Genomic DNA, 24384 nt, shown 5'->3' on the forward strand with positions numbered 1-24384 from the left:
CGGACGCCGGACGACGGACGACGGACGCCAAGTGATGAGAAAAGCTCACTTGGCCCTTCGGGCCCGGTGAGCTACAAAAGTGCTGAAAACTAATTATTTAAGTGAATTTTTTAAGTCCAAAGAATAAAACTCTGCACAAAATCATCAGACTGGAACATAATTCAATCTTGATCTGTTACTTTTCATGATAAAACTATATATCAAATTTCAAATCAATATATTAAAGCATGAAGAAAAAAAAAGTTTGGAATGGACAGACGGACGGAGTGCAAACCTAAAGTCCCCTTCGACTTTTCCGGTAGGGGACTAACAATATGCATGTGTATATTTACTAGTAGCATTCCCAAGTTATGTCTCTATAAATATTCTTTATCTCCCAAAAAGAAGCGTGGTTTGAGAAACAGCTGTATTTACAAAGTGCAACCTATAATCTAAAAACAAATTAAAATTGCATTCTGCATATAAATATCTTACATAATTTAAATATTGCAAAAAATACAAAACGGAGTTTTGTGTAGAGTACACTTGCGTTTGGCTTATCAAATTATAAGGTTGGTTTAAAAAAAAAGTAGCTGATACCTCATCTATAAAAAGTATCAGTATAGTGTCATATGGGATGACCAAATGAACAATGTAAACTTAATCTTATTAATTGCATAAGCAAAGTGATGACAACAAGCATTATGAGAGTAGTGCATACAAATACATAGTCCTCTGCCTGTTTTAAAGTAATTGTGCTGTAACAAAATATAAAGTTGATTTATAACTTGTCATTGTGTAAACAAATATCAAGTCAATCGAGCAGGACGTAAACAAAGTGTGAAAAAATTTAGAATAAAGTTTAAAAAAATAGAACACATACTTACATAACACTGTTTAGATATTAAATGGAATAAGGGATTTGTAAACACAAATATTCAGTTTCTACAATTATTACTAACAGTTGGAGTGTATTAGAACAGTTTTGTTTTTTCCAAATGTACATAAAGCCAAGAAATTGGTTAGCATATGTTTTGGTTAGTTATACTAAGCAAAAGCTCTGCTACTTTTTCCTCTTTTGAAAAGGATTAAATCTTTTCAAAAGTGTCTTAACCTTTCCCTCTTTCTCCTTTTTCTCATGTGGAATGTATTTCTTCACACCTACTGTTTTAATTATTTCCACCAAACATGAAGCACCTCTTTCAATATTAACTAGAGCTTGGACCAAAACACCAATGGTTGGCTTCACTCGTTGATCTTCTCTCCACTGGAATAATATATCTTTGCATTGTGCCACTAAATTCCGTCCATTGTTGTATTGAATGGTATCTAAAGATGTTATAGATAATCCTAATTCTATACCCAGTTGGAAGGATACCACTCCTATAACTTGTGCTAGTTCATCTAATATTTCATCTGTTGGAATCAAATCCAAATATTCTTCGCTAATATCTGTAAAAATTAAATATTTGTATAGACACATTAATTCACAAAATCTAACACACAAAATTCATAATTCATAAAAGTGTAACTGCATTAATAAACAAAAACTTACAATGCGTAAATATGTAGATTCTCAACAGCTTTTACTTCTTCATTAAAATATGTGAAAAGCATTCCACAGAAAACGTTGACTAGTCAGATATAGCTGCTGTAAGTGTATTAGTTAATGTCAGTAACTAAGTCTATGTATATGTTCTGTGGAATCATTTATTTTCGTGGGTACTATTTTTCGGAGATTAAGGAAAACTTGCATATTGCTGGATATTTGAATTCCTGGTTTGGCGAAGTCTACAAACAGTTCTTTAAAAACTTGTATTTCGTTGAAAAATTTAAATTCGTGGTTTCACTGTTCCCACGATATCCACGAAAATTATTATCCAACAAATCTATCCACAGTTCATTACTGAATTATAACACAGCATTATTATACTCGCTTAATTATACTCGCTTTATTATACTCGTTTTTCAAACAAAATGCAGATCGACAAAAAATCATTCCTCTTGAAGGATGCCGTTTGTAATAGATTTGAACAAACAGTGCTGTATGGGGACTAGGTAAATTAATGCATAGGTTTTTGTATAGGGATGTCCATTGTTATTTTCCTTCATCAAAACACTATTTATATTTTCAAACAACATTCATGACCAATATTTATCTTAGAACCCAATGATGTATGATATCTGGCACTGGTTTCCAATTGAAATAAACTATGTTTGTCACTTCCCTTTTCAAACAAATACATATTTGCTAAAGCTTGCAACACAACAAAAAGGACAATATAATGTTCTGTGTCTTAATCTTATGACATATTTCATGATAAAGATGGGTTGTATGACTTGAGAATGATGGGCAACAGACATTAAGAATACAGAAAAAGGAAAAAAGAACGAATATTGAATAATAATGGTATTAAAATATACCAAACATTTAGAAAATTTGACAACAAAAACATTCATTTGTTCACAAATGTTTGCCCATGCATCTTGTATCAAGTCAAATAAGAAAGATAGAACAAAATAATGGACATGTTACCAGTGAATATACTTATACAGTTCATAAATCTAATGTAATCCATTAAATCTGTAATTTCTTTATCATTGCAACACAGTTTTTGGCAATTTTAGTTTGAAATATTTTAAACCAGAAGATTGAGAAATGTATGAAAATTTGAAACAGTTATAACAGATATTTTATATATAACTATGTACATTAATTTTATTCACACATTGTCGCCCATAAGTGTACAAAATAGACAACTTGTAGTGCTACCTTCATTGTTATCTTTTAACAAACAAATCATTAAAATACTTACCGCATTTTCCCTTTCGGATTCTTTTCACCTACAAAAATGATTTCTAGTAAATTAGATATATTAACAAATATATTTTCAAGGTTCAAGTTGATATGACTACAACTTGATAGATAGCAATCTTGAACTTAAAAGGACAGACGCACATACTGAAAAACGCTATACCCATACCGGTGTTGGCGAACAGTATTAAACATTAAATACATTAATGACAATTTACTGTTTGGCAAAATTAGAAAAAAAAATTAGCATCTAGTTTGTAAATTAAATCCATTAATGGATGTCAGGAAGATACATGAGTAGGAAAATCGATGTTCATACTATATCTCGGTGGGTTTTTTCAGTTTACCCTACAACTATTTGAGCATCGCTAGTTAACAATACCTATGTTTTTCAAATAACAGACTTAGTTGAATTATAAGATATAATCTGAAAGTATCTATGAATCTCCTCTAGGGATGTTTAAAGGATCTTACAAACCACAACTCAACTTGGGCAAAACAGTATACCGAATCTTGAATTAAAAAGCCAATCAAGCGGAACTTTTAGTTGTAAAAATAATAACAAGAGAATAGTACTATATAGATCCGAGATAACACTGAGTTTGATATTCCCTGATTGTGTAATGCCGATATTGTGGCATAACACAAAGTTTCTACCACAGCTCATAGCTATATATAATAAAACGACAAAATGACAAAAATATTACTTTTTTAAATTATTTTATATATCTTTAAAAAACTTGGTACTTAACATTTATTTAAGGAACAATTTTTTTTTAATTTTTTTTTTATCAAAATTACAAGTTATGAATAACTTCGTCATAAAATCACAAGGTTCCATCTATTTTTATCTGTCTATCTCTAAGATAAGATTTTAGGGGAAATAATATTTTATTGCTCAAAGAGACCAATCTTTGACCAAGAAGTATTGCATCAGAAAGGCAATTAGTGTTTTAGGAGGATCCAAATAGTGTTATATCTCATGGGGAAAGTAACCATATATTTGTAATCATTTGTTAAAGGGGCACTAGCTGTCAAATTCATGGTCACCAAGTTGACTCAAATTCTCATATTTGATTAATAACAATGTAAAACATTTATCCAATCTATCAAACGTTTAAAATAAACAGTTTACAGAGCATGGGGTAGATGATATGTAGGTTCGTTTCGTGTGTTTTTAAATCCAGATGCCATCTAATTAACTATCGATTTGACCTCAGATGACCATATAAGCGATGTAAACACAAATAAAGATATGAATAGGTTAAACCAGCACGTGCAATTGGATTTTTATAGGTCTGTTTGATTTGAATTTATAGATAAGAAATATAAGTTTCTCATTGTTTTTAACCGTATAAGAATGATTTATGTGGATCAAATTGGTAATCAAATGATTTACCGTAGTTTCACTTTCATTGTTGGCCTTTTTTTTCTTTAAATAACCAGTTCACGTACAATGCATGCGTTGTCAGTCTCTAGCTAGGGGGTTAAATTGAAGTTCACATGAATACCGGTTAGAAAGATGATGACGTATTCACTTGCAAGTGAATCAGTCAAAAATTATGTATAATCGCTTATTTCAACAAAATTAAAGCAAATTGATTGCTAAAAGCAAATTATTATTTCATTATTTCAATCTAATTAATGATTAATCTAAAAAAAATCATACTTTATTTTTTTATATATATCGTAGCTAGTGCTCCTTTAAAGCTAGTTAAACCTGTATGAATGGACACCTATAAAAATAACAGAAGTTACTTATTTATAACATAGCAGTAATATTTGAAATACTATTCTTGTATAGGTTATTTTGAAAATTACTTGCTTAAGTGCCCTAACTTAACAATGGTTTTATGTTTTTTAGTTTTTAAAGAAAATTACGCCTACTTTAGGAAAAGTTGTAATTATTCATTATTTAAAGACTGGTTTAAAGGGGGATTACCACCATTGTTTTCCCTCTAGTATGTCATGTTTGGTTTTTTTTCAAATTGTACGGATTTAGCTTTCTTTTAAGTAAAGAAATATGGATATTTAATTGGCACTATTATCACATCATCTTTTAACTAAGTACTTGGCATGAGTAAAGTTTTATCCTGTCCAGCACTACAGAAGAATTGATTTCCCTTATTAGCCTTTGTTTAATAAGTATTTTTCAAAAGAAATGAGCAGAATTTATCTATGTTTTAAATAAAGAAATGCTTTACATGAGTAAAGATTTATCCGGTCATGTACTTCAGTAAACATGCAAAATAACTTTTCAGTGCATATAAGAAAATAATTATATTACATGTATGTTTCATTTTAATACGTTATTTTGATTGACTAACAGCAATTTCACGTCATTCTGAAATTAACCTTCATTACAAATTGAAATGTAAATTTCATGATGACACAAGCTTTCACAATAGAGTGCTTATTGGCAATCATACCACATCTTCTTTATTTAATGCACAGGTAAATAAAAGAAAGACTTGATAAAAATCATGTTTTTATTATCATAGCAAAACAAATTAGTTATAAGTATTGAACGCTTCTTTTAGTAATTTCATAGGGTTGTAAAAGCGTTGACTGTGGGAACATTTTTAAAATGAAAGGCTTCATGCAAAAAATGCTTCGTTCAACGCATTTACATCCCAATAAATTTACAAACAGAAGCATTCAATTCATAAGTATAAACATCAATAGAAGTTAACCAATCAAACTATCTCCCCCTTTGTTTCCCTGTTAACAGAATATAGTTTTGTATTGCTTTGAAACTCCCAAGATACATGTTTATCACCCCAAAAAACTTTTCTGCAATGAAATGAAGGGTTAATTTCCAAAAACTGTCAAATTAATGAAATATAAAACTAGAGGCTCTAAAGATACTGTGTCGCTAATCTTGGTCTATGTGCATATTAAACAAATGACACAGATGGAGACATGACAAAATTGTGTTTTGGTGATGGTGAAGTGTTTGTAGATCTTATTTTACTGAAATTCTTGATGCTTACATTTATCTCTATCTAAAATGAAATTGGCCCAGTAGTTACAGTGGAAAATATTTTGTAAAAATTTACAAAATTTGTGAAAATTGTTAAAAATTGACTATAAAGGGCAATAACTCCTTAAGTGGTCAATTGACCATTTTGGCTATGTTGACTTATTTTTAAAGTCTTACCTTGCTCTACATTATTGCTGTTTACAGTTCTCTCTATCTATAATAATATTCAAGATAATAACCAAAAACTGCAAAATTTTCTTAAAATTACCAATTCAGGCAGCAACCCCAAAACAGGTTGCCTGAATGGTCTGAAAATTTCAGAGCAGATACAGCTCGACCTAATGAACAATGTCATCCTGTCAGATTTACTCCAAATGCTTTGGTTGCAGTGATATGAGCCAAAAAACTATATTTGACCCCTACATAATGTATGTTCTATCTTTAGCCATGTCGGCCATCTTCGTTGGCAGGCGGGATCATCGCACACAATTTTAAAATTAGATACCCTTATGATGATTGTGGACAAGTTTGGTTAAATTTGTCTTAGTTGTTTCAAAGGAGAAGATTTTTGTAAAAGATTAGAGAAATTTACGAAAATTGTTAAAAAATGACTATAAAGGACATAGTTGAACTCCTTAAGGGGTCAACTGACCATTTTAGTCAGGTTGACTTATATGTAGATTTTACTTTGCTGAACATTATTGCTGTTTACAGTTTATCTCTATTGATTATAATATTCAAGATAATAAACAAAAATGGCAAAAGTTCCTCAAAGTTACCAATTCAGGGGCAGCAACCTAACAAAAGATTGTCCGATTCATCTTTAAATTTCAGGGCATAAAGATCTTGATCTGATAAACAATTTTATTCCATCAGATTTGCTCTAAATGCTTCGGTTTTTGAGAAATAAGCCAAAATCTACATTCTACCCCTTTGTTCTATTTTTAGCCATGGCCGGGTCACCGGACACAATTTTTAAATTAGATACTCTAATGATGATTGTGGCCAAGTTTGGTTAAATTTGGCCCAGTAGTTTCAGAAGGAAGGTTTCAAAACATTCAAAAACATATTCTTTCAGTGAAAACTTCATATTTCTTTTCAAGCATTGTACGGTACTAATGAACAATTTTTCATCTAATTTTTAGTTTTGTAAAATTAATGCAAGATTTATTTAAATAGACCAGATGTTTACACGGGTGTTCATTGAGCTTCCTCTATAATGCTCTACTTTCCTTATCATAGAAGTGCTATAGATTTGATTGTCATCTTACTGGATCATGATAATTATGGTCACATAAACTCCTAAGAGCCTTCTTAAAAAGCTCCAAGCATCCTCCGAGCATGCTTGGAGCTTCCTCGTAAGAATAAATCTATGATCCCTAACCATCTCTGCCACTAACCTGACAAATACAATGTGTGTGTTGTTATAAGTTTCATATATGCCATGTTACCTGCCACACGATATGTGTTGTTAGTTTCATGTATGTTACTTTACCTGACACACCATATGTGTTGTTAGTTTCATGATTGTTACATTACCTGACACAACATTTGTGTTGTTAGTTTTATCTTTGTTTTGTTTACGTGACACACCGTTTGTGTTGCTAGTTTCATTTATGTTACTTTACCTGACACAACATGTGTGTAGTTAGTTTCATCTCTGTTAAAGCCTTTGCTATGTTGATGAATCTTCCTGAAAATTGTTCTCTCCAGTTGACCAGAATTCTGTACTTGACAATCTGAATATAATCAGGGTTATTCCGTTGAAGTTCTTCCCATGCTTTAAACGTCATACCAAGATGTAGGGCCAATTCACGTATGGTGGTTTCGTCACAAGCTGATGCAAATCTTTGAAGTTCAATATCACTCGGTATCTGATTCAACGCACCGTCATGTAAACCTAAGAATGCACAAAATATACTTCTTATACAGAGAATCAAACCCTGATCAATCTAAGATTCTAAATTTAGTGTTGCTTTTTTAGAAGGGATGAAACAAAAATATACGTATGGTACTAGTAGTTTGAAATATCAGTTATAACGAATTTATATGTATTTTACTGATACAAGTGAACACTTTGTATATCAATTGGATATATATCATTATCGCTATTTGACGAAATTTTCCTTACATTTTACTGACTGATACATTCCTGTCTCAGCACAGCAGAGTGATATGAAAATTATCGATAGACACTATGGGCATACGTACCGTTCTCAATGATATTAACAGCACCGTCATAGGTAAAAGAGATATACAGATTATCATTGGTCATCTCAACTCGATTGCCTTTCTCACTTTCGCTGTATCGGCTGAAGCAAGAAAATCAATCTCGTTGAGATGATCAACGATAATCTTTAAATATGTTTGTATTTTAGTGGTAAATACAAGTGTTCAGTTTAAATAGACAATTGCCCACATAAGTTACTGTATTGTCTAATAACAATGCGATATTCATAGAACAAAAACACTTATTCAAGTCAGTTTATCTACAATTATAATTTGTGAATGTCCCCTGGTATCTTGCACATTTGATTTGAGTGGAAACACTGTCATCTGATCTAAATCCTGTATTTAGATTGGTCCTGTTGTTTTTGTGAAATGTTTTATCATTTCTATTTTTTGTGAAATGTTTTATCATTTCTATTTTTTGTGAAATGTTTTATCATTTCTATTTGTATTCTCATCGTTTTTAATTGTTAGCTATACGTGTTACAATGAATTTGTATAATCAGTGATTATGTAGAATCCCTGAAATTTGTACAATGTCTGTGCAAACAACCAAACAAAGTTGGCAAGCAAGGCATTTTAAATCTTGGTTTGCATGCTTTATTATGTTCACTGTATCAATCGTTTTACTGCCGGTCTAAAGAAGACCAAGTGTCCATATTTGATTATTTCTATTCCCCAGTCACCCTTGGGGGTATAAAAAAAGATGTCTCATGATTGTCAATAGGACAACTATCTTCCAGAACTCAAATAACAAAGATGAATTCAATTATAAGTAACTGTATGACCTTCAACAATAAGAAACACTCATACTGTAAATTTAACCATAAAAGGTCTCAACATGAAAAATTTGAAAAGATTCAAAAAAGAAAATTAACAGCTTGTTCTGATATCCCACTCATAATATTGTTTGTCAATGTTTGAACTATAAAATATGGCACAACACCCTAATTTTGAAACTTTCTAAAAGATATCATAACAAAATATGAACATGTGTATTCGTCAACGGATTATTTAACATAAACTGTAAGTCCTCGCATGTTTTTGACACTATAAAAGCTAAACTGTAGAAGCCCATCTTTAGGTTGAACCATTGTATTGAACAGTTTAATGCTATTTACCTGTACAGTCCACTTCACATTGTTCTTTTGTCTGAAACAAGATATTACTCCATCAACATACACTTATGACAATAGTGGTATAAAGATATGCTACATGTGTTTGTTATTTCTAACTGAAGTACATACTGATGCTGTTATGATTATAGATTATTTGAAAAGCCTCAATATGGAATGTATTATGTTATAAGAAGAAACAAAAGCACGAATAACGTATCAGGATAAGAATAATTAACGATTAATTATGATTGAAAGCAATTGTGATTATTGACTATTTAAATATAAAACATTAGTATCCATCACTTAATTCTACAAAACTGAAAAGGTTAAAGGTGTCGCAAAAGGGCATTAACAATCTTTTCTAGGATATGTTTGCATTCTTTTATTTCATTTTTGCTAATGTGCTTTGTCTATATGACTTTTTGTGCTTCTTTGTAACATTTTTGTTTGTGTTTATAGTGATTAAGATTATAAAACAATGTTGACTGCTGTACCCCTATTTTTGACATTTGTACCTATTATGTCTGATTGTTTTGTTCACACATCGTTGCCAATTTATTGGAAATCGATGCGACTATAATACAAGTGAGAGGTTTAGCTAGCTATAAAACCAGGTTGAATCCACCATTTTCGATATGACAAAATGTTTGTACCTATTCAGGAATATGACAGTTGTTATCCATTAGTTTGATGTGTTTGAGATTTTGATTTTGTCATTTGAGTATGGACTTTCCGTTTTGAGTTTTCCTAGTTCAGTATTTTTATGATTTTACTTTTCTAACTACAACCAAAACTTTGCACATTTAATACTGCAGATAAAAACTTAGCAGAGGAAAGAAATAATGAAAAAAGTAAAATCATTTAGAATACAAGCTCCATAATTGATGTATACCTGATCTTGATTCCAAATATTCCAATAGTCTTTAGTATGTACAATCTTATGTTTATCACAGATCCATTCATCAATTGTGAATGCTGCCTCTTCGGGGATATGACATTCTAACCTGGAGCATGCATATTCAATGTGAAAGGGTAGTTTTTGACTGATCGAGGAGACATGGACTGTGGACTGATAGAATTCTGAGATTCTCTCTAATGTTGTGAACATGCATTCCTTGATACAAGTGGCAATATCTGGTACAATCAGTCCATTGGAGGTTTTGTGGACGATGTAGAGCAATATCTTGTTACCTTCAACACAGACAACGATAGTATGTGCCTTATCAAATGATAAACCAACGAATCCTGAAAACAGGAGTTTTTTTCCTTCGTATGTCTTCACGGTCCACATACTTAGACATGCACTAATGAGACGATTCGGTAAGGCTGGTGGTATAATTGTCCCTTTGAAAACAAAAGCTAGAGTGATGGTTTTCTCTGGTGTACATTCGTAGGTCATGAATCTTGTGTCATTTCTTTTAGTTAGCATACAGTGAACAAAGAAGTTTTCCACTGGTAACCGACTTCCCGTATTAGTATCATATCTACGTTGCTCTGATATAATATCAAGGTGTATCAGCATATCAAATATGTACTCTTTAAATGGTAAAATTTGACAAAATTCTTCTTGCTCCCAAATCTTGTAGAGGTCTTCTTTTTGTATCATTCCATTTTCAGACATCTTTTTGAAGGTTTTCCTTGTTTTATCTTCTTTTGGCCAGAATACAACATCTATGGAAATAGAAATAAAAATATAATCTTAAGACTTGAAATAAATGTCAAAATATATTTATATTGAAAGGCATTACTTCTCTATAAAAGCTATATATCTCACCTAGATCAGCACCAGAAAAATAACTGATCTTAATAATCTAGTTATATGTCCTATTTCAGTACAAATTAACTTTCCTTATTCTGTATTCAACAAGAATGTGTCCATAGTACACGGATGCCCCACTCGAATAATCATTTTCTATGTTCAGTGGACCCTCAAATTGGGGTCAAAAGTCTAATTTGGCAATTAAATTAGAAATAACATATCATAGGGAACATGTGTACTAAGTTTGAAGTTGATTGGACTTCAATTTCATCAAAAACTACCTTGACCAAAAACTTTAACCTGAAACTTGCACTATCCTTTTCTATGTTCAGTGGACCGTGAAATTGTGGTCAAAAGCCTAATTTGGCAATTAAATTAGAAAGACCAACCATAGGGAACATGTGTACTAAGTTTGAAGTTGATTGGACTTCAACTTCATCAAAAACTACCTTGACCGAAAAAACTCTAACCTGAAACTTGCACTATCATTTTCTATGTTCAGTGGACCGTGAAATTGGGGTCAAAAGTCTAATTTGGCAATTAAATTAGAAAGATCATATCACAGGGAACATGTTTACTAAGTTTGAAGTTGATTGGACTTCAACTTAATCAAAAACTACCTCGACCAAAATCTTTAACCTGACATGGGACAGACAGACGAACAGACAGACGGACGAACGGACGCACACACCAGAAAACATAATGCCCCTACTACTATCGTAGACGGGGCATACAAATTAATTTCTTTCCCATTTTGAAAAATATTGCCCCAAAAAAATCGCGTATATATTTTAAATAATGTTTTCTGTACACGCAAAATAAATGGCAATGGTGGAATGCAATCTGAATGTATTTGTCAACCAAAGGTAATAACAAATGCTGCTTCTTGTGATAAAAAATTAATTTATTTAGTTATAAAGTCCATAACAGCCTTTTGCATTTTCTAAATGATTTGTTAAGGTTTAATTATCATTGTTTTAATATAAGAGTGACTGTTTATTTGAAGCTAGATACGGGTTATAATAAAAAAAATTATTTTACATTTCAAAAAGACTTAAGTCATTCATTGGTTAAAAGAACAAAATGCTACATCTATTTATGTCTTTATGGGAAATCACCAACCATTATAAACAAAATGAAAAATAACACTATGCAAAAATATAAACGAGAAGCAAGTCCATTGGGTATATGTAGAGAAGTGTAGTTCCTAATAACATTAGTAAAGCTGTTGGTCGTCCATCTTAATGTATAGACTGATTTTGTTTTCAAATTCATCATTTAAACATAGGTCTACAAAATGTCACAATGAAAACTATATCTTTTAAAACAATATGTTGTTGTTCTCTTAGCAATGCTTTTTCAACTTTTGAAAATATTCAATATATTTGGTAGAAAACATTCGTATAACTATGATGCCAGTGATGGCGCATGTGTTAATATTATGAAATTTACCTCAATATGTTATGCCAAGATTCACTTCAGAGTTACAAAAGATTTTGTATGGCAGTATAGTTGAGTGACTTTAACCATAAAATTAAATGAGCCCACCTAACACACGGCTAATTTATATTTCATTTGAGAGGTAAACATCTGTACTATCTGTTTTGCCGGGTCGTAAACAATTTGTACAGTCAATTTCCGTCAAATCAAGATCAAAGGTCAAGGACGAATAATTGCATATTTTCCAAGATGTCAGATTGATTGCATATTCTGACTTCTATATAAAAAATTCATGTATGCAAACAATTTAAACTTTTAGCAGAGAGATTAACAGCCATTTATCAAACGCATTTTTAAATATTTAAAGCGTGTTTTGGATCGACAGCACATGCTTCCTGAAATTCGAGTAAAAGTTAACAGAATGAGTGAAAACCCAATTTTTTGTTTCTGATTCAACTGCTCATTACTCAAAACTAGGTGAAATCATGTAATAAGTATTAAGGAAGTTTTTGAAATCATCAATTTCCTATAATTATGCTTACGTCTAATCAAACAGCAAATAATAACAACTCATACAGTTGCCAAAAAAACGCAATCTTCTTCCTTTTTTTTTAAATTGTATGTGGTCAATGTAAAATGGAAGAAACAAATTCTAAAGTGTGTGAAAAATTTAAATTTAAAAAAAGATATGCATACTATTGCTTGAAATTATGGGGGCGATCTGCGATATTGCAATGTGCATTGTATCTGCCAGACTTAAATAAACATCTTTCGACTTTTCTTATTGCTTGATTTGTAATTTCATTAATGAACATTGTTGTAGTGAAAAGACCTTTTATTTATATAATCCGTTATTATGTCAGTCACAAAAAAGATATTGAAAATATAGTCAAAAATAAATACAACATAAAATTAATGAAAATTGAAATTTCAGAGAGTTAAAATACCGGAATACACATTAGAAAGCTTGTCTTTTTGGCTGCTTAAACTGCATTGTACATTGCTAAAAGGCATACATTCATCGAAAAAGAAGAATTTTATAAAATGTGCTTCCAAAAGTAGCTTTATACAACCGTGTTTAACATATATTCAAAATAGGAAGTTTTTTTGTTTTTTTTATATGATGAAAGCTACATGTAGCAATTAAAATCCACATTATTAAAAAGGTTATTAAAATTAAATCTATAAGGTATGAAATGAAACATGAAGAAAACGGCAAAAATATGTGAAACTTGTAACATTAAATAAGCATAAAATATGTGTAAGAAGTGGTCATTTGGAAGGATAAATATTGGAGAATGGAAGAATCAGTAAAAAAAGATATGTACTTGCTATTTTCTTATTTCGAAATGACTTGATATTCCAAATGTGCATAACAAGAGGTTTTTAAAAATCTGCAAAATTTGAATGATTCGATAGTCCAGGCTGAACACCTGCAATGTTTAAATGTCCAGCTATTATGTTACATTTTAAAGAAATGACGTTTTAACGGTATTTTCTAAACAGGGTCCACGACATAGTCGCTTATTATTTCTATTACACTGCTCTCAGCATATATTTATTTAGATTTCTAGAATGTGCATTTGCTGTGTTTTTGTTGTTCGAAAAAAAGAAATATGTTTAACATTTATGTTTAAAATTATGTAATAAACTAAGTGTCCAGTGTTTTTGTTACGCTTTTGTTTTCTGGGGGAAAATGCATCGTTAAGGCATTTAGTAATTTGTAGATGTTACGTTTGTGAAACTCATCTTTGTGCACGCAGTCTCTGTACTCTACTGTAAGGCGATGTTTTGGCCATTTTTATTACTGCAACTTAATGTCTTTAAAGTAAAATGATACCATAGGGACAATCTCAAACCATGAATCATAATAACTTAGATAACACCATGAACAAAATAAAATAAAAGTACAACAGACGAACAACAGTCCACAAAACACAGCACATCATTACAATGAACACTTTCTAAAACAGCGAATTATCTTGTGAGGTCAGGAAGGATATTCAATCTTTCATTTATTTAAAAACACAGCTACTAATAATGTTTTTACATACACAATTACCTGCGTTTGTGTTTTAAAAGCGTGTGTTGAACTTACATTAGACTAATCAACTAGACGCTCTAAAGAGCCCGTGTCGCTCACCTTGGTCTAAGTGAATATTAAACAAAGGACCTTTTAGGCCAGGTGAGCTAATAACGAGATTAAACTTCATAACACATTTATCATGTCTAGCAAGTTTTTAAACAAACAAAAAACAACAGCATTATATATTGTTCCTTTATATCACGCCAAAGACAACCAAGTGTTTCCAAACGATGGTTACTTATTTCCATGTTACCAAGATTTAGTAGCAAAGTCATGTTTACATTTCAACTTTACTTAAAAAGGTAAATAATTCTGACTTCGCAAATAAACAAAGTTTTACCTCAATTAGCTCGTATATTTCTTTTCAACTTTAAATACCTCTTCTTTTATTATGGAAAATTATTCTCCTCCTCGATACTGACAATTAGCGATGTGCTATCTAAACATAGAATCAAAGCGCTGTTAGCACTGTAGGCAGTTGACCAAAAACAAAGGCAAACATAATTATGAAAATTGTGGCAATGTTGCTTCGACTTGTTTTTAAAGATTTAAAAGAACAAACATTAAACATTCCTATATAATTGTACATTTATGTTCATTTAATGAATTAATCATTAAGGCAAATAATTCATATTTTATCAAGGTTTTCAATAGCAACGCACATGACCACGAATGGTCATGAGTCTTTCATAAGTCAGCAGTGGTACAAATTTGCAATGATTGCAGTTCTTCTAGTTGATGGTAATTGTCCGTATTAGTTGACTGTTAGTAGTTCAAGTTGACTTTAGTACGAGCTTGTAAAAGTATGAATGGACTTGCTTCCCTGGAGAGAAAACTGAGTTTGTGTTGTACAGCACAAAAGTTATGAGACACAAATCAGACAAATGTTTACTACTACAGGGATCAATGGTGAGGTCTGACTGACCTGTCCATAGTAAATGTAAATGACTCCCACCTTCACCCCAAGTCCATGATGTCTAAGTTTGGAAGAAAATGACAGGTGTTAGGGTCTAGCAAAGTGATATGCATATGTGTCGCCTATGAGATTGACCTTGTATGTCATTCAATTATTTTTGAAATGACAAACAGGAATGAACATGGTTTAGGCGTTGGTATCTCAATCTTTTACAAGTCCTCAAAACACACACAAGAGGGTGTGGGATGACCCTAGGGACTACCCCTATTTTTCATTTGATTTTTTATATTGTCCCATACATGAATATATATGGTTTATTGGTGGGGATCTCGACCGTTATCAAGTTTTCAAACAGGAGGGGGTGGGGACCTCAGTGAATTCCGCTATATTTCATTTGATATGTTATATTGTCCAATACATGAATATATATGGTTGAGGGGTGGGGATCTCATCTGTTTCTAATTTATCAAACAGGAGTGGGTAATGTGACCCTAAGGGCTCTCCCTATATTTCATTTGATTAGTTCTCATACATATATATGAATATATTACTTGTATGTAATGTCATGAAAGCTCTTTATAGGGCCCTTCAATTGGAAATAAAATATTCTTATTATGTCACCCGATCGACAATGTCAGGTGACATATTGCTATTCCTCTGTTTCTTTTTCCCTATTATTATTTTTCTTCCACCTAATTTTGTCCGCCCGCTTTCTCGGAACCAAAGGAACCAATCTAAATGATCGTTCTTATTCTTATTTTTATTCTTATATGGTTTAATTTAAAGGTCGGGATCTCGACTGTTTCCAATTTCTCAATCAGGAGGGGTGGGGTGACTGCAGGGACTCCCCCTATATTTCATTTAATTTAGAGTTGGGGATCCAAACTGTTTCCAAGTTCTTAAACATGAGGGGTACGGTGGCCACAGGGACTTCCCCTGTATTTCATTTGATTTGTTATATAGCCTTATACATGAGTATATATGGTTAAGAGGTGATGATCTCGATTTTTTCCAAGTTCTTAAACAGGATGGTGTACAGTGACCATAGGGACCCCCTTATAATTCATTTGATTTGTAATATTGTCCCATACATAAATATATATTGTTTAAGAATTAGATGGTGGATCTCGACCGTTATAAATTCTCAAACAGAAAGGGATAGAGTGGCCCCACGAACTCCACCTATATTTCATATGGTTTGTTATATTGTCCCATACATGCATATATATGGTTTAGGGGTGGGGATCATGACCATTACCAAGTTCTCAAACAGGAGGGGTGGGGTGACCCCCAGTGAATCCCCCTATATTTGATTAGATTAGTTATATTGTCCCATACATGAATAAATATGGTTTAGGGATGAGGATCTCAAATGTTTTCAAAGTTCTCAAACAGGAGGGTTTACATACTAGGGACCCCCTTATTATTCCTTTAATTTGTAATATTGTCCCATACATGAATATATATGGTTTAAGATTGGGGATCTTAACCGTTTTCAAATGCTCAAACCGGAAGGGGAAGAGTGGCCCTACGCACTCCACCTATAATTCATATGATATGTTATATTGTCCCATACTTGAATATATATGGTTTAGGGGTGGGGATCTTGACCGTTTCAAAGTTCTCAAATATGAGGGGTGGGGTGATCTCCAGGGACTTCCCCTACATATTTCATATGGTTTGTTATATTGTCCCCTACATGAAAATATATGGTTTAGGTGTGGGGATCTCGACCATTACCAAGTTCTCAAACAGGAGGGATGGGGTGAACCCCAGGGACAGTTGATTATATATATATTGTCCCATACACGAATAAATATGGTTTATGGGTGGGGATCTTGACTGTTTCCATGTTCTAAAATATGAGGGGGTGGGGTGACCCTAGGGACTTCCCCTATATTTCATTTGATTAGATATTTAGTCTCATACATGAATGTATATGGTTGAGGGGTGGGGATCTCATCCGTTTTAAAGTTATCAAACAGGAGGAGGTAGAGTGGCCCAATGGACTCCACCTATATATCAAATGATTTGCTTACATTCAGGTATCATATAATATAGTTGCACATTTGGTGGCTGTCCCAAGTCAGGAGACTTTAATTCAGTGGTTGTCATTTGTTTTTGTGTTACAAATTAGTTTTTTGTTATTTTTTTTATATAAATAGGGCCGTTAGTTTTCTCGTTTGAATTGTTTTACATTGTCTTAACGGGGCCTTTTATAGCTGACTATGCGGTATGGGCTTTGCTCATTGTTGAAGGGTGTGCGATGACCTATTGTTGTTAATTTCTGTGTCATTTTGGTCTCTTGTGGATAGTTGTATCATTGGCAACCATTCCACATTTTTTTTTGTATATAAGAAACTTCCAGCTATTTTAACTGACCTATCAAAATTGAGAAGAAAAGCCCCTTGAAATTGCAGTAATATGTTTAACTTGAAAAACATCTAACATGCATTACCAACATTAATCACTGATAAAGAAAACTTATACTGTTACCAGGAACATATATATTGTTAGATAAACTGTTCCCAGCTGTCACGTTGTATTGGATTTTGACATTAAAATTGGTGTAAAAAATATTTGCAAAGTTATTTTTTTTATTTTCTTTCAAGGTCCGTCGGGCATGTCGGGCGTGGCTAGTAACCTAGTAGAAAGTCCGACTGCAAAAGTAGGAGGTCACAAACCTCAGACCAACGCTAATTTGAACCCCTGCGTCCAAATTGAAAAGATACGAAAATTTCATCTTCGTATTCAAAATTGCCGCCAACAGCATGATCAGTTGCACTTATATAAATAGACTACTGACGTTATTGACTACGTATTGACGACAAACAATATTCCTACGACTTTTGCAATTTGGGAAATCTTAACTACTTGTCTTTAGAGATTTTCGGCGATTAAATATTTCATACATTTGTTCTTTGACATCTTAGCCAAAAGCTCAGGGGAGAATAAACTACATAAGGATTCCTAATGTGCTATACTTCCTATGTGCAACTTCAAAACTTTTGGGAAAATCGACAATCATTTAAGGTTTTTCTTGTCATATTTTTTGTAATCCAGAATGAAAAGTATAAATAATATAGTAGCCAGCTAGATGATAACAATGACACGTATTTCAGCATTTATTGGGTAGAACACAAATCCAGGGTACTTGCATAAGGCAGCTTAACTGCCTAAAAACAAAATGATCGCTATTCGCAGTTGGCAGATTTTTGATCAACTGCAAACACTTAAATAGAAGGCTGTTCCATGAACAATAGCTAATACATCCATATTATTATTAGAACAAAAATTTTCCTTGACCTAAAAACCATACATTTATTAAATGTTTGAGAATAAAAATATCGATCCCCCAAGATATATTTTGCTTTTTGAGAATTTTTTTCATTTTTTTAGGATTTAAGAATATCAATTTTTCGGAAATATTGAGCAACCTACCTTTTAATTTTTGTTTGATTTGAAATTAATGTATCACGTTATATTATGTTCATATGATTTTTTTTGAAAATTTTATCATACAAGAACTAGAAAATGGCTTTTTGTTTAATTATCGCAAACATTTTGAATGTTTATTCTTGACCTTTAACCTTGATTTAATAGAAAATGCACTGTACGATTATTTTAAGACCGGGCAAAACAGAAAGTATGGATAATTAGCTTTCGAATGATATATAATAAAGCCGTGTGTCAGGTGGGTGAATTAAAGTCCTTAACTAAGAGGCATTTTGTAAAATGTCATTCGCCTAGTAATCCATGATGACATCTTGTCAGTCAATTGCTGTCTTTGATTTTACCTTAACCCTTTAACATTCAAGGATTTTTTACCTTTTCTTCCTGAATAAAGGATATCTGTTTTCAATCAATTGCACATTTCGATAAAAAGCTCACTCAAAGGACAAGTTAGACTTATCTGATAGATAATTGACCAAGGTTTCAGGAAAACTTGATTTAAGGAAAATAATTTCTTACGTTGGTCACGTGATATCCCTCAAAAGTCACGTGACATGCTGAATTAAAGTGACAAAAATGTACAATTCAAGCGGAAAAGCGGTTTTACAGACATTTAGTGACAAAAATAGAACATAGTTTTAGTGTTAAACAACAGAATACAATAATTGTCTGCACTTCACAAATATTAACACTGTGATTAAAAAGGGATCAATTTTGACTAACTGTACATAAAAGTTCTGACAAACCAACAACAAAATGTGTATAGGGCACCGTTCACCAGTCCCCAGTACTTTTAAAAATGGCTGATAAACAATATTTTGGTATATGTTGGTTTTTTACCAGCAATATCATCTACTCAATGAAAATACATACACACCTGTAATGAATGATCTCATAACTTCCACCATAAGAAGGGGACTTATGATAACATTATCTCTTAGCTGTGGGGTATCAAAATAAACAATCTTTCCAAGAGAGTGTTGATAATGAAGGAAATCAGTCAGCTGCTCAGGAGACAGGACAGACACCTCGCTGATAACATTTAATTCTTTAACTTCAGCCAATGACATAATTTGTTTTCCTTCTGCCACTAATTCAGCGATCTCCAGCTCTAGTGGAACACAAGCATTGGGCATTCTTTCACCCAACATGGGTGGTTGAATGTAAGTTCTGTAATTGTTTTCTTCAGAACTTCTATTTCTGGTTCATCTTGATTTTTTGCATTGACAAATATTAGAGGTCTGAGGACCAGATGATGTTTCCCCTCGTGGTCTTTAAACAACTCCTCAATTCCTCTGTTAAGCTCTTCACGTCTGGTCTCAACATTCTCCTGTTAAACATAAAAAGTTGACAGAATAATACACTGTACAGATACTGTATCGCACACCTGATGATTTATATGCATCTTCAATGGTGGAATATTCCAATGCGTACTATAATTAGATTTATCTCAAATTTTCAAATGACATGCATATTCTCTTACAGGTTAATTTTACACTTTTTAACTAGATCTTATACATGTTATACATTCAAAAATAACAGACTGAAACTGTTATCAGTTGTTAAATCTTACATTCCAAGGGGAATAAAATAAAAAGGGTCTTTTGAAAGAAAAACTTTCTTTTGATATTTTTGTTTGGTAATTCACCTTCTCTACCTACATGGCCTAGTAAAGAATCACAAGTAAACAAAACAAGTCACATTTAATAAGTTAGAAATCAATCTTAAACAGGCCAAGAGAGTATATGCATGAACATATGGATATTGTTTGAGTTCAATTTGTTTGTTGATAAAAAATTAACTTATTTTAAGACAAAGCATGAATCTTCCTCATGCATTCCCTGTCCCCATTTTTTATTTCACCAACTCAACAACATTTGTATTACGTTTTGGAATTTCAAATATTTTGGCCTCTGACATCACTGAAGATACATTTATTGTTTAGACCTTCATCTGGTGCAGTACCACTAATTGCTAAACTTTCATATTGTCAAAATATTTGTTGAAATAAAACTGACTGAAATACAACTTTAACATTTAAACTGAGCAATTGTTATATTTATTTTAGTTATTTTGGACGTATAGCTCTTCAACAATTTTCGGTACAAATCCATCTTTGGATTTCAAATGTTGGGCTTTGAGCGTTCCTGACGAAGATAAATGCAGAAAAGCGCGTCAGACACAATAAATTATTAAACGTGTTGTTTTTCTTTCTTCTATAGTCAATAGACCATGGCCGAGAGTGACACGACAAAGTATCTCCATGACAATGAGATGTATCAAATTGAATATTAATACAAATGCAAACCAAATATCATATTCTTATCTATAAGTGGTTTTTCAGATATTCAACTCTAGTTATAGGCCCTGTAATCTGAACTTTAGTCTATTACCCGCAAATCAATTAGGATCTTGTTGCTTTACACGAAGTTTGGTCAAGTTAAGACATATCGGCGTATTATCATTATGTAAGCATTAGAGCTCTTTGACTTATGAAGCAGTTTTTCAAATGGCAATGACTTACTACTATATATCTAACATTAGATCACTCACCGTTGGTACTTTGTCCTTGTGAGTGGCAACAAACAAGATCTTTGGAATGCCTGCATATACAACCTTACAATAGGTCAAGATGGAATTGACCCAATATTGCAAGAATACTAGAAAATAAAATCAAAATCTGTCATAAAAAAGTATAAAAAATTAGGCTGAATTGCTGTTTAAACAAGAGGCTCTCAAGAGCCTGAATCGCTCACCTGATTTTTTTTGGTTTAATCTCTCATCAATGATTATTTTGGCTTTTCAATTTATTTAAATGTTCTTTAAATCGTCCTATTCTCTTCAAAAGCCAAAAAAAAATCATTTTCTCCTATGTTCTATTTTAGCCATAGGAGCTATGTTTCTTGACATACAAGGAAATGAAATATAGAATTTATACTAGATACTCTGAAACTCTGAAACTGTTTAGCCTAAGTTTGGCTGAAATTGATACAGCAGTTTCAAAGGAGAAGATTTTTTTAAAGTAAGTCAACATGATGAACAAATTGTGAAAAAAGTCTTTAAAGGGCAATAACTCCTTAAGAGGTCAATTGACAATTTTGGTCATATTAACTGTTTTGTAGATCTTACTTTGCTGATCATTTTTGCTGTTTACAGTTTATCTTTATCTATAATAATATTCAAGATAATGACCAACAACTGCAAAATTTCCTTAAAATTACTAATTAAGTGGCAGCAACCCAACAATGGTTTGTTTGATTCATCTGAAAATTTCAGGGCTGATAGATCTTGACCTAATGAACATTTTAACCCCATGTCAGATTTGCTCTAAATGCTTTCGTTTTTGAGATATAAGCCAAAAACTGCATTTGACCCCTATGTTCTATTTTAAGTAACGGCTGCCATGTTTTTTGACGGATCAAAAATCGAAGCGCACACTTTGTGCAGGATACTCTAAGGAACAATCATGCTAAGTTTCATTCCAATCCATTCAGTAGTTTCAGAGGAGAAGATGTTTGAAAAATTGTTAACGAGGACAGATGACGACGACGACGACGACGACGGACGCCAAGTGATAAGAAAAGCTCACATGGCCTTTTAGGCCAGGTGAGCTAAAAATGAGGTTGATAAAGTTTATTTATTTAAACAGGTACTTTATCAACCTCATTTATTTAAACAGGTACTTTATCAACCTCATTTATTCAAACAGGTACTTTATCAACCTCATTTATTTAAACAGGTACTTTATCAACCTCATTTATTTAAACAGGTACTTTATCAACCTCATTTATTTAAACAGCTGCATGATAATAGTCTTCTTTTAAGTTGGATTCTCTGTCAAAAAGTGACAAGTGTTTCAGTGTATATGTTTATTCTATATTGTTGTATTTGTTCTTCAGACTATTTTATTAGCGCATAGTTAAAGGAAGACATATTAAAACTAGAGGCTCTCAAGAGCCTGTGTCGCTCACCTTGGTACATATTAAACAATGGACACAGATAAATTCATGAAAAAATTGTGTTTTGGTGATCGTGATGTGTTTGTAGATCTTACTTGACTGAACATTCTTGCTGCTACAATTATCTCTATCTATAATGAACTTGGCCCAGTAATAACAAAAATTTACAAAAAATTATGAAAATTGTTAAAAAAATACTATAAAGGGCAATGACTCTTTAAGGGGTCAACTGACAATTTTGTCATGTTGACTTATTCGTAGATCTTACTTTAAATTTGCCGAACATTATTGCTATTATTTCTATCTATAATAATATTCAAGATAATAATTACCAACCCCCCCCCCCCCCCCCCCCCCACTCTGTCAGATTTGCTCTAAATGCTTTGGTTTCAGAGTTGTAAGCCAAAATCTACATTTTATCCCTATGTTCTATAATTAGCCATGGGTCCATCTTGGATGGTTATCAGGTCACGCCACACATTTTTAAGCTAAATACCCAAATGATGAGTGTGGCCAAGTTTGGTTAAATTTGGCTCGGTAGTTTCAGAGAAGAAGATTTTTAAAAAGAATACTAAAATTTTAGAAAAATGGTTAAAAATTGACTATAACGGCAATTACTCCTTCATGGATCACTTGACAATTTTGATCATGTTGACTTATTTGTAGATCTTACTTTGCTGAACATTATTGCTGTTTACAGTTTATCTCTATCTATAATAATATTCACGATAATAACCAAAAACAGCAAAATTTCCTTAAAATGACTTATTTGGGGGCAGCAACCCAACAACGGGTTGTTTGATTTGTCTGAAAATTGCAGGGCAGATAGATCTTGACCAATTGACTTTTAGACCCCATGTCAGATTTGCTCTAAATGCTTTGGTTTTAGAGTTATAAGCCAAAATCTACATTTTATCCCTATGTTCTATTTTTAGCCATGGCAGCCATCTTTGTTGGTTGGCAGCGTCACACCACATATTTTTAAAACAAGATACCCCAATGATGATTGTGGCCAAGTTTGGTTAATTTTGGCCCAGTAGTTTCGGAAAAGAAGATTTTTGTAAAAGTTTACAGATGACAGACGCGGGACCACGGACGCCAAGTGATGAGAAAAGCTCACTGGACCTGTCAGGTCAGGTTAGCTAAAAAAGGTAACAATGCTTAAGACCTCCATACAATTTAAACTCATACAAACTCATATTTCACACCACCAAAATAAAGTTGAAGTTGAGGTCCTGTGTAAGATTTTATGGAACAGCCCTTGGATTTTGTGTTTGTTCTAACCGCTATCTTGCTTTTTTAATTATCATAGTGTATTTCTTTTAAACACAAAAATGCAATTTAAAAAAATCCCACCTGGTACAAATTATGTCAAAATTATTGAGATATCCTTCAGCTCTAACTCAAAGTGTGGACAATTTAAGGTTAAGAGGGTCTATAATTCAGTGAAACAGCTTCAGATATACTAATTATTGGCCTTTTCAAAATGGACCAAATCCCTACTTTATTAAAATAAATGCTTGCTGAGCGCATTCTGATACGACTGCAGAGGTCGAACCGTGAACAGTTGGGGCAAATTTGGAGTCAATATTTAAGCTTGATGCTGTCTGAATTTCGAATGCGATCAAATTTTTGAAATAATATAGG

General features: G+C 32.4%; 1 protein-coding gene across 1 annotated transcript; it reads right to left on the reverse strand.

Moving 5' to 3' along the window:
- Positions 1–1042: 1042 nt before the first annotated feature.
- On the reverse strand, positions 1043–21440 carry LOC134717463 (uncharacterized). The gene is made up of 7 exons (XM_063579993.1): positions 21332–21440; positions 19656–20108; positions 10017–10795; positions 9128–9158; positions 7406–7677; positions 2796–2823; positions 1043–1431 (listed from the first exon to the last, which is right to left on the reverse strand). Exons 2-7 carry the CDS (start codon positions 19927–19929, stop codon positions 1043–1045), a joined length of 1773 nt encoding a protein of 590 aa, XP_063436063.1. The 5' UTR covers positions 19930–20108; positions 21332–21440.
- Between the last annotated feature and the right edge of the window lie 2944 nt (positions 21441–24384).

The sequence above is a fragment of the Mytilus trossulus genome, chromosome 5, assembly GCF_036588685.1.
Source record: "Mytilus trossulus isolate FHL-02 chromosome 5, PNRI_Mtr1.1.1.hap1, whole genome shotgun sequence".
Taxonomy (NCBI): domain Eukaryota; kingdom Metazoa; phylum Mollusca; class Bivalvia; order Mytilida; family Mytilidae; genus Mytilus; species Mytilus trossulus.

What these genes read in the sequence shown, in the direction of transcription:
- LOC134717463 (XM_063579993.1), bottom strand. Translation starts at nt 19,929, where the DNA reads ATGTTGGGTGAAAGAATGCCCAATGCTTGTGTTCCACTAGAGCTGGAG. An exon ending in ATATTTGGAATCAAGATCAG is followed by an intron (nt 9,159 to 10,016) that starts GTATACATCAAT and finishes ATCTTGTTTCAG; the next exon opens with ACAAAAGAACAATGTGAAGT. An exon ending in CTACACACATGTTGTGTCAG is followed by an intron (nt 2,824 to 7,405) that starts GTAAAGTAACAT and finishes TCATTTTTGTAG; the next exon opens with GTGAAAAGAATCCGAAAGGG.